General features: G+C 33.4%; 1 protein-coding gene across 1 annotated transcript; it reads left to right on the top strand.

Moving 5' to 3' along the window:
* On the top strand, positions 1-6,045 carry LOC108372044 (post-GPI attachment to proteins factor 2-like). Its single transcript, XM_017627680.1, has 5 exons — positions 1-810; positions 3,037-3,285; positions 3,442-3,715; positions 4,825-5,046; positions 5,286-6,045. Exons 1-5 carry the CDS (start codon positions 631-633, stop codon positions 5,447-5,449), a joined length of 1,089 nt encoding a protein of 362 aa, XP_017483169.1. The 5' UTR covers positions 1-630; the 3' UTR covers positions 5,450-6,045.
* The last annotated feature ends 5,575 nt before the right edge of the window (positions 6,046-11,620 follow it).

The raw sequence follows: 11,620 nt of genomic DNA, 5'->3' as shown, positions 1-11,620 counted from the left end.
GGTAGTGACATAACAGTAACATATCCTCAAAGCAACGCTGCTTCCGCGTATTGTGTAAGCCAGAAGCGGAAAGTGATTACACTTGTAGGGAAAAATCGAAATCTGAACTTGCAACTTAATCAAATTAGTAAAACTCGTTAGTTGTGCGAGCATTAACGACAAAAATTTCAAGCCAGTTAATTGCTATAAAGTAAAGTTAAGCCACAAAATTGAAAGTGAAGCAAATAGCTAACGCTGTATACATACACATATGTATGTAATACTAGCAAAAATTTGCTCGCCACCCACGCATAAAGCCAAAGAAGCGACAGCCTACAACCTGACTTTGTCAACGTGTTAGCGAAAAAATCGATATTCCTTAATATTTACGTAAATTATAAATAAAACGCAAAAGATGTGGAGAGTGCAGGGCAAAGTGAAATTTTAGCACAAGCCAACAACGAAAAACAAACTTTAAGCAATTTGCTATTATTTTATGTGAAATTATAGTTTGATAGTGTTGTGGTGAAGGGCAATTGTGCGAAAATCATCGTAGATATCAAGCGCTTCTACATACTCGTACATAGTACATAAGTATTTACTTAATTGAGGCTTTGCTCTGTGTTGTCTTTTTGGGAGCGCTAAGTTACAATGGCGGATGCTGTGAGCACGATTGATGCATCGAAGGACATGCAAGACTGTAGTGAAAGGCCAGCTGAAGTTTGTCAGAGCGATAGTGGCGGTGGTGCCATCTTGCGTAACACAAAGCAATTGACAGCATTGCCGCTGGCTCAGCAGGCCAACAACGAACAATCGAATGATGAGCAGCTGGTAAGCAATGCGATTTGGGAGAAGGGTAGGGAAGGGAAGGGGGTGGTATGAAAATAACATTGTTATGGATTGGTGTAGGAATGTGTGTATACTCAGTGCTTTAAAATAGCTTGTTGTATTTACATATATTTAGTTAGTTTTATTATTTACACATTTATTTTTATGTTGGGTTTCGGGTTGGTACCATTTTGTTCATTGAAAGGCTCGTTATGCCCTTAAAAAATATGCATTCAAATGCGAAGTTGAGTGCGAATGCGAATACGATTACGAGTGCGAATATATAGCAAATTATCAAATTTAGCAATATCCCAAAGCGGCAATATAATTAAAGTGCTGTTTTAAACTTTTGTTTCGAATATTCCATTTTGTTCCTGGCAACTTTTGATTAACCCTGCAGCAATTTACGGTTGGGGAAGGGTTTTAATAAAAAAATTGCTTCTATGAAAAAAGCACATTTCGAGCCTTAACCGCCAAAATAACGTAAGGAAATTAAATTTTTTTTTTTTTTTTGATACAGAAATATTTCTAGAGCATCCAGATGCATTTATGTATAAAGAAAATATTTTTTTTAGTCTGAGTCTTTTGAAACTTAGCAAAGAATATATCAATAATAAGATGTACTGTTTAAAATGACTGTTTCGAATATTCGATTTCGTTCCTCATATTTTTTTCTCAACCCTCTACCGACTTCTGGTTAGGTTTAAAGTTTTTCCAATAAACTAATGTTTCATTGTAGCTTAGCCGCATTCTATGGGCACTTTATTTATTAAAGAAGTTACGAGCATAAATAAGTGTACGACGGGAGGAAAACGAATAGATAAACGTTGATTTCTGAAAGGATTTCAAGTATGCTCAATCGTTTAATGTTTTGTCACAGTTTTGACGCAGTTTAAGGTACTTTTCTTTATAAAAAAAAAAATATGATTATTTGAAATGTGATGAATTTTTCAACAATACTTATGTATGCACGCACATAATACTTCATACTTGAAATAGTCACTGTTAAAGAAGAAATCCCATCTAGGTGCAGTTTTAAACCTTGTTTCGAAAATTCCATTTCGTTCCCAATTAATATCAAATTGAAAATATTGATTGATTTCTTAAAATTGCCATCCATAAATTTTGTTTCGAAAATTCCATTTCGTTTCTGGCGCTTTTCTCAACACCTTCCATCCGATTCGGATTGCTAAATAAAATTGCGGAACCAACATGCATGATAGCAAGGCATATTGCCCTCTCATCCGCTTGGCGCTTCCACTACTCCGACATGTAATTGGAGTTCTCTCGGGTATTTCCTTTGTCATTGTCGTGCATTGCCGAGGGCTCTACTTTTCTTTTAACCCTCTGCTACTGACGTGACCGTGTAGTCACCAATTTTCCAGATATAAATATATACATATGTTAGGTATTAATTAATCAACTTTTGTTTTAAATTTAAGCTGGAAATTCTATCAATATTTTAAATGATCATTAGTGAAATAGTCATAAAAATAATAAAAATAAACTTCAGAGCGACAAATTGGTTTCTCTTTTAAGCTAAAAGGAGGGACGTAAGGAGTCTCTAATATGGCATCACAATGAGCCCATGGTGGACTAAGTGCGATGTGAATAAAATCCAATTTCTGTAAATTCTCTTTTTTCTACGTAAATTCCTCTTAAGTAATCAATTTGCAAGCTTCACCACACAATTGCGTTGGACACGCAATGATGGATCTGCAATTTTATTACCTGTTCATATTTAATGACCAGCCATTTTTATTGTACGTTTCATTTGCTATTTTCGTGCCTTTCGTACTAAATACCCCTCTTCCTTGAATATAGCTATGTTCGTTCTTTTTTGCAAGTGGCCTGAATTTAAAATTCTATTTAAGTAAATTTGTATGTATGTATGTATGTATGATGAAATGAATGTTTAAGCGGTATACACTGATGAGCTTTTAAATATTATCGCCACTGCTGAGTTGCCATCAGATGCTTTTAAGTAATTTATTACTTTCTATTGATTTTCAATGTTGTTTTTTTCGTTTTTATTTGCGTGGCCGTCATGCTTTTTTCTTCCACGTACTCACAATTCAATGGAGGGGTGTACATGGCGTATGAGTGACATTCACAATATGTAGCTTGTAGCCATATTTATCAAGCACAATTTAACTTGTTCTTCTTCCTCTTCTACTTCCGATTATGATTTTACAATTTTGCTTGCTTTCCTCGCTCCACCGGCTACAGTATTGCGCAACAAGCAGCAGTAAGCCAACAACAGACATTACCGCCGCCGCAGCTACGTCACCAGTCACAGGTATGTCTTCGCTGCCATCGACGCCTACTACCACGTCGTCAGCAGTTGTCGTGCACTTCTTTGCCAGCTTCCATCGGATTTGTGTGGTGACTGCTCTGCTTCCATTGGTGACGTTGTTCACCTGCTTCGTCACCGCATACGTCTTCCAATATGATGATGTGCACGAAACACATTGCCGTGTAAGTAAAGTAGTATCAAGTGTCTTCTTGTGTGACATACATATGTATGTACATTAATAGTATATGTACATATGTATGCATGCAGGTAACTGGGGCACCTGTCAGCTAATGATTTTTCAATTGCCATACCTTTGATTTTTTGATTTCCATTTTTAGGTCTACAACATTGTACCATCGATAAGTGCCATTACCGGTGTCAGTCCACAACGCTACTTCTGGCGCCTGAGTATTGCCTTACACATTGGCCCACGTTTCCCCATCGCCTTTGTGTACAAGAATTTCTATCGCAGCATGTTGGGCAATTTGCAGCAACGTCGGCCGCACCTGGTGCCGAAGGCTGACCTATTGATTAGCTTAATTTTAATTTTGAACATCATCGAAATTTCATCGTTGGGCGGCGTCACATACATTTCGAATAGAGAGAATTATCGTAAGTAATAATAAATTATCTCAAATTGCTGGTTATGTTCGATTAGTTGTAGACAAATTGATTGTTAATGGAACTCGTTGAAGAACTCGATTTCGCGATGGTCGGCTCTTCGTTTTTCAAAATCTTCAGAGTTGAAAGTTTTATACTTTGTTTGGGAACTTTCAATTAGACCTACAGTACTATCCCTTAATATAAGTATTTTGGAACGAATTGTTGAAACCACTACTGCAGCGGGAATTTACCAGGCTTTAGGCCACAATGATATTGTCTGGCAGGTGGCCAGATGCGAACCGCGTACCGTTTCATAGTTGGGTGGCACATAGGTCATCAACTCCGTAGTCATCGACTTAAGATTTGGCTCCTGTCTGGAGGAGGATCATAATACAGAGCATTTTCACTGTTTTTGTTCGGATTACGCTTGATTAAGAGGATTTCTCAGTCAAGGAGCCGAAGAATGTTGAGGAGGAGTCGAGTGCAAAATATCGCCTTTGAAGGTTTTAAGCACAATGAGCATTTATGGTCCAAATTGTTGGCCTGCTGAAATCCAATCAAAACCAAAAATTTTATTCAGGAAAACTTCAACAATCAAAGAAAGGCTAATTGTCAATTGAAAGTTTGAAACTGATTGCGGTAAAAAGGGACACACTTGGACTGGAAGCACTAGACATTTGTGATCCCAGCTTTTTAAAAACTGGTCAGTTTGAAAAGAAGCTCATCTATTCGTCCTCCAAGCAGCTGTACTTATGTGGATTTTGTTGTGATATTAAGCACAGCAATCAGAATTATGAGTTGAGGCTTCGTGATACTAGGGAGATATATTGGGGATCCACCTCAGCCTGAAAACTTTGCCGTTGCGCATGCCCTGGGTTCTACCAGCTCATCTATCCAAGGGTAGTCCACATGTGGGCAAAAGTACTTCCACTCTCACTTGTCTTGGTGTAACCGGCTCGAGAGTGGCTTTCTTGGTCAGTTCGTCCGCCACACGGCATCTTGCTAAGTTATTCACGTTAAAATAAACGTTATTTTGTACTAAATAATTCATATAGGAATACGAAAACTCTAAATAAGGAAACGATATGATTTATACAAACGCTTTCATTCTCTTCTAGCAATTCACGAGAAAATCTTCATCACATTCATGGTTTGCTCACTCTGCTACATGTTGGCTACGATCAAATTGCATGGAATGCTCTTTGAAGAAGAAAGTCAACTTTTGCCCGTACAACGTGAGTCAATCAAATGGAAGAAAATACTATTCGCCATCTCTATTGTGAGTACCGTCGGTTTGCTCTTTTTCTTTGCCAAGCATCGTTTCTACTGTCACGATTTAGGTAAGTTAGAGAGAGAAAGAGAGATCTACAGTGTTGCCAGATTAAAAAAAAACTGTAAATTTTCGGGAAACGCTGCTTCTATCTTAAAACTTAATTTACAAAAAAAAAACGAAAGGAAAATTTATAAGCTTGTCTAAAAAACTGTAATTTACAGTTAAAACCGTGAATCTGGCAACATTGAGTAGCTCCTAATTTTTTGACTTTATTAATTTTTCTATTTTTTTTCTCAATTCTTATAGCCTTCAGTTGGTTCGCTTTCTTCGAGTATGTGATCGCCATTGCGAATATGCTTTTCCACTTTACAATCATTTGGGATTTTCCATCGCAATTTATGATAATCGTGCAAGGACCAAAAAATCGAATTGAAGAAGTCTTCAAGCGAGCGAGTGGCAAATGGGAGTAAGCCACTGATATTTACGCATAGTACTTATGTACATACATACATATATAAATATGTACATAGATTTGTGCATAAATTGTGTGTCATATTATAAATAATAGTTGTGAATTTCTGATGAGTAGTAGCTATGGACAGGTGCATACATATTTAGATTAGGTTTTTGGTGCGAAAAATCAATTCGATTTGATTGTGTGTGAAGAAAGACGTTTGAGTATCCTCGAAGCGCGCTTCCATTGAGAATTCTCATAACTTCGATACTTAATTATGGTTTATTAAATTTTTATTGTTTTTGAAAATTACGCGACATACATCAGTATGTTTGTATGTTTGTATGTATTGTAGTGTGAAGGTAAAAGTCTCCTAAAAGCAGTTTGCAAAAAGTCATAGTTGAATCCATTTTAAAAACTATAAATAGTACGAGTATTTTAAACTACAAATATTTAAGCAGCTAAGTTTTTTAATTTTTAAAATAAGTTTTAAGGCATAATAGTTTTATTTCCTACTTAAATATTACTTACTAGCATAGATTTGAAATACTAGTTTTGTGAAAGTTTTAAATTAACGCAACGATACAAATTTTAATTGCACTTATAAAAATAGTTCAAAAGCTCACTAATTTGCATACATACAGGCAAATAAAAAAAACAGATATCTCAATCACGACTTAAGTATTAAATATATGTATTTAAATATGCTTATAAGAAATTTTTAAGTACACAAAACATAAATTCCTTGGCTAATCAGTAAGTTTGTTTTAAAAGTTTATTAAAATTAAGTTCAAAAAATTTTCTTTGTAACTAAATAATACTGGCACGCTATAAGACGCTTCTGGATTTATGTATAGGTTTTTAAACTTTTATAAGTAACACAGTGGAACGCTTTAATATTGAAGGGCCTCAACCAAATGTTAGTGTTCTTGTGTGGAAGTCAAACGCCAAGAAAAATTTCGAAATTTCGTAAAGTTCATCATTACATCTTCTTTGGCGCTTGTCGACCACGCAAACAGTGTCACCGATCTCTCGTAGAAAACTTAAGTACTTAAGTAGTTCTCGTAGTGATAACACCGACCGACAGTCAATTTTACACACGAAAAAAATCAATATATTCGCGACACAGGGTACCATAAATAGTAATATTGCGCTTTTGGGTTTTCTCGCTGCCGTTAAGATTTTTTAAAAGTACTTTCAAATTTCAAATTTATGATTAATTAAAAAAAAATTACTTATTTAAAAAATTCAGCGCAATGTAGAATAACAGTGTAGGTTTCAAATAAGAGAGAAAACTCTGTGGAATTAAAAAGGATTATTTTTTTTTTGGTAAATAAGGACGAAAAGGTTTTGAAAATGTTCTTTTAAATTTGTTCCCTGAATGTTTGTGTTAATGTTTGAAAAAATATATGTTAAGGACTAATATACACATGTATACATCCTCGAACTTCGTTTCCTCTAACTTTATTAGTTTAAAAAAATTAAATTAATGTACCTCTTCGTCCTTGTGAACCAATTTTTTTTTATTCCACAGAGTTTTGTCGATCATTTGCTATCTACACTTGAATTTTACATTGCATTGAATTTTTTAAATATTTGTTTTTTTTTTTTAATTAATCCTATCCCTGAAATTTCAAAGTCCTTTTAAAAATAATTCTGAGGTCAGAGAAAAAACAAAAAACGCAGCGTTACTATATATTGGCCCATAGTTCAGTGAGTATACTCATTGTTTCATGTGTATGAAAGTTTTTTGGTTTTCGTTGCACGGTGTAATAGTAAGAAGTAATTTTCGCTTGTCTCAAGAAGGCTCCAATTTTCATATAACGATCGAAGTAACAGCTGTTGGTAATATTTATTTTTCGTGTAATTTATAGGCTGATCGCTTTCTCTCCCCCGTCATAGATGTGCGCGTTCGCGTGTGTAGGGCCATGTGTAGGGCTTGAACGGTACTAACCTGCACTGAGAAAAGAGAGAGAGAGAGTTTAGTTACGCCAACGAAATTAATTTCTCAGTGTGATTTCAATGAGCCACTTAAGTGTAGTAACATACCCCAACGTCCAAAAAAGCTTCTGAGGTCTTCCTATTTTAAACCGCCGCACTATGTCTATATCGTGGTATAGCTGATACAGCATATCGTTCCATATTACTTTCGAAAACTAGAACACCATACACCAGCGCGGGCAGAATAATAGAATAGAATAGAATAATTTAGTTTATTTTAACAAAATTAAAAGAAAACCTATTAGTTTCTCTAAAAATCGTAACCAATGATATTCGCGCATCAAAATTCAATGCCTAAGTTTATAAATAATTTTAAGCACTTTTTGCAAATTACTCTTACTTCTATAGACACTTTTTGCAAAACTTATTATAAAATCTTTTTACTAATTTTGTCGACAAAAAAAAAAAAAGTTTCTACTCGCTTTAAAACGACAGCCACTTTTATAATTTTTCGAAACTATTAATATTTTTGCAGTACAACTTTCTAGCAACTCAAATATGAAATGAATCTACATATAGTTACAATTATAATTAGCAAAAAATATAAAATATAAAAATTAATAAAAAAATATTCAATAAACCAAACTACTGTACACATAAAAAGTTAAACAATTAATAAATAAACTCCGACACAATAGAAAATACAAAATTTGAAAATCGAAAATAAATAAAAGTGACTTAATTTGTCTTAAAAAAAAACACAATAATCGACATATCGTACAAGGTCTGCAAACGAAAAAAAAAACATAGACAATAGGTGTACGTAGCAAAAGGAAATCTTAAAAAAAAAAAATAATAATTAAATCACAAACACAAACTAAGTAGAAATCGTAATGATTGGCCACAGTTTAGAAAAATTTGAGACATCTTAAAAGTACATCAACATAGAAGCGCGAGGTATTTTATGAATATTAAAAGAGATATATATTTACTGGCTCTCAGCTTATTTCGACCAGCACTTATTGAAATTTGTAAGCACAAATAAAAGCTAAATTAAAAAACATATTAACTTACTTTCGTGTCTATACTTTTGTGGAATAAAAGGTAAAACGGGCAAAATGCTCTCAGAGAAACATCAAAACCTCAAAAGTACGGGAACGCTTTTCGGTTAAAAACTAGTAGCCAAAGCTGTTTTTTATCATTTGGCGATTTGCAAAATTATATTCAAATATACAAATTAACAAAAATTCTTACAAAACTTAATATTACTTGGCTACGATATTTTTAATAAAATAAGATAAAACGTTTGCTGTGTGCTTTACTTTTTGTTTACTCAACTTTCAATTTGCTTTGAGAGCATAGAAAAGCTGCTGATGGTTTGACACTATCAGATTTTACCAGCAAAAATTCTTCGGCTAAAATCCTGCAACTTTTGGCATTTTTTCGCTTATTTGTCCTCTCATTTATCAGAGAATCGAGAACGGGAACGCTTTCTGGTAAATTCTGACAAATATATGGCAACTTCAGTCGAAAGTCGAGTTGGGGAAGAAAATGATTTAAATGCCAGAATGACACGCAAAAAATCGTTAAAAATCAGAAGTGGGGCTTAAAATTTGCCAGGTAGTACTGAGTTCAAAACAAGGTTTTGAGGTAGTAGCGTTATCATCGTAGCGGGGGTTGGAAACTTACTTAGACTGCGCTTAAATAATTTTGAAATCTTTCTAAATTTAATTTCTATTGGTGGCTAAAAGTTTTAATAGGTGCTGGTTGATATAAGCCACTGTAGCTTTAATTTTTTTTGAAAAGGGATGCTCTTAATTTTTAGCTGAATGCAAAGTATTTTCATAATTAGAGTTTTTTTTTATTCTATTTAAACTGAACTTTTACTAAAATAACACCGTTCGGCAGTCGGCTGCGGAATTGATAAAACCAAGGTTTTCTGAAAGCCTGGATCGTATATAGAAAAGTAAATTCTCAGTTTTCCCAGGTTGGCGATTTTGAGCGGTTTTTTTTTTTTTTAATTGAGGTTGGTGGTCGCACAACAGCATTTAAAACAACTAAAATTAATTTAGATGCATATATTTATATCATCAAAGGATTTCAGGTACGAAGAATTTGAATCTGCTAATAATTTTTACGACAAAGGCCGCGGGGTGAGCTTTGGTTAAAAAAAAAAAAAAACACGAAGAAACATTGTTGAGTAACATTATTGAGAAACATTGTTTCCATTTTTTCTTCATGTTCCTTGCACTTTTTTTTTGCATCAAAACGCACCCTATCGGCTATCAGAGTCATCAGACCCCAAAACCCCGGGAAGGCCCTTTGAATGTATAAATTTAAATCACTTATAATTGTTTCAGATACTGCTCTGCGACCATCAACTTGAAAAAAAATAATAAAAAATAAAATCGATTCAACTCGCTAACCTGGAAGAACTGACAAATTACTTTTTTTTTTATATCTGTGTTCGTATGGAAAAGTAGCTTATGTCGAAAGGCTGGCTTTAGTATAAATCGGCATTCGCAGCATACGGTTGCGAATGACTTACGGGCGCTAAGCCGTTAAACAACTTTTAGCAAATAAACGTGCAAGAAATAGTTCCGATGCTAGCAAGTCAATATTCTTTTTAAGTCTCATCAAAAAATTCCTTGTCGTTTTAAAAATAAAGGGAATGCCGCATTATACTAAAGCCGGCCTTTCAACATAAGCTACTTTTCCGTACGAACACAGATATACAACCAGAAAAGTTTGGTTTCATCAATTCCCCAGAAAAAACTGTAAATGTCGTACAGTGTAATTAATGGTTAAAATTTTTTTCAGAGATTTCCGACTGCTTTACTCTGTGGTAGAAATTCGTGATGGTTAGTAAAAACGGAAAACGGGTTTCTCGTAGTTCAGAAAACACTTAAAATGTACACTGAAACATTTATGTAAACTAAATTAACCACTAAAAGCTGAAATAGGAACACACACATTGCAATGTGTGTAATAGGAAAAAATGCTGAATTAAAACGAAAGGAAAAACACATTTCGCGGATTAATTTAAAAATAATAATGGAACAACTTATTAAGGTTATAAAATAAAATCTTAAAAATAAATACAATTAAGTTAAGTTGAGCTAAATTTAAAACAAAAAATTGTTAAATACAAAAAAAAAATTTTTGAAAAAAATGAAGCGCTTTAAAAATGCTTTAACGTTTAGTTCCATTCCTTAACACTTAGTTATTTAATAAATGCAAACAAATATTTATGCCGTTTGTTATTTAAAATTTTATTTACATATGTACATGTAATAAGTATAAGAAACAATATATATAGTTCAATTGCTGATATTTATTACTCAACTACTTATTTAGTATATTATGTAAAATTTAGGACGCACATAAGGGTTAATAAAAAACACTGAAGAAGCGATAATTGTTTAAATTGAAGAAGAAAAAAGAAAGCGATTGAACAAAAATAATTGCAAAATTGCAGCAAAATTTTCTTTGCTTTGTATAGGAAATATGTATGTACATATTTTTGTTGTGTAAAAAATGTCGCAAGTGAATATATAAATACATACATACATACATATGTATTATACAAAAAGTAGTAATAATGATATTGAAAGACACTTTGTTAAAGCGAATATTTTCCCCACTTCCTAAACAAAAATAAAAACAAAAAACTATAATCAATGCAATTTTTTCCCATTCAATTCAATAAATTATTGTATTAATAAAAAAGTAAAAAAAAAAAACAACATTATGTTTTATTTAAATACAGTGAAAGCTGCCAGACCAAACCAAATTGAGCATTTTGTGATGGATAATAAAACTTGTGGCTTTCCTACTTTTAGAAAACTGCTCTGTTTCTTAAAATAATGAAAACTGTGATTTTCGGAGAAAAAAAGGGTATATCTTTGAGACATCCGATTTAAAATTTTTTTCGCATGGCACATTTTTATGGCCAAATGAACCTTTCCAGGGGGAGTCTTGCTTTGTAGGAAAAAGTTGCGAAATAAGGCTCAGCCTAATACATACATATGTACATATTATTTGCTCATGTACATAACGGGTGATTTTTTTGAGGTTAGGATTTTCATGCATTAGTATTTGACAGATCACGTGGGATTTCAGACATGGTGTCAAAGAGAAAGATGCTCAGTATGCTTTGAAATTTCATCATGAATAGACTTACTAACGAGCAACGCTTGCAAATCATTGAATTTTATTACCAAAATCAGTGTTCGGTTCGAAATGT

This window comes from Rhagoletis zephyria, unplaced genomic scaffold, assembly GCF_001687245.7.
Source record: "Rhagoletis zephyria isolate East Lansing unplaced genomic scaffold, Rhagoletis_zephyria_1.1 Rzeph_scaffold_05391, whole genome shotgun sequence".
Lineage (NCBI taxonomy): Eukaryota > Metazoa > Arthropoda > Insecta > Diptera > Tephritidae > Rhagoletis > Rhagoletis zephyria.
The sequence above is the reverse complement of the archived record's forward strand: the minus strand, read 5'-3'. Positions and strand labels throughout refer to the sequence as shown.

Bases quoted from the DNA above. Each gene is read 5' to 3' on its own strand.
- LOC108372044 (XM_017627680.1), top strand. From the start codon at position 631: ATGGCGGATGCTGTGAGCACGATTGATGCATCGAAGGACATGCAAGAC. The intron at 811-3,036 runs GTAAGCAATGCG...CACCGGCTACAG, and splicing joins AATCGAATGATGAGCAGCTG to TATTGCGCAACAAGCAGCAG. The intron at 5,047-5,285 runs GTAAGTTAGAGA...CAATTCTTATAG, and splicing joins TTTCTACTGTCACGATTTAG to CCTTCAGTTGGTTCGCTTTC.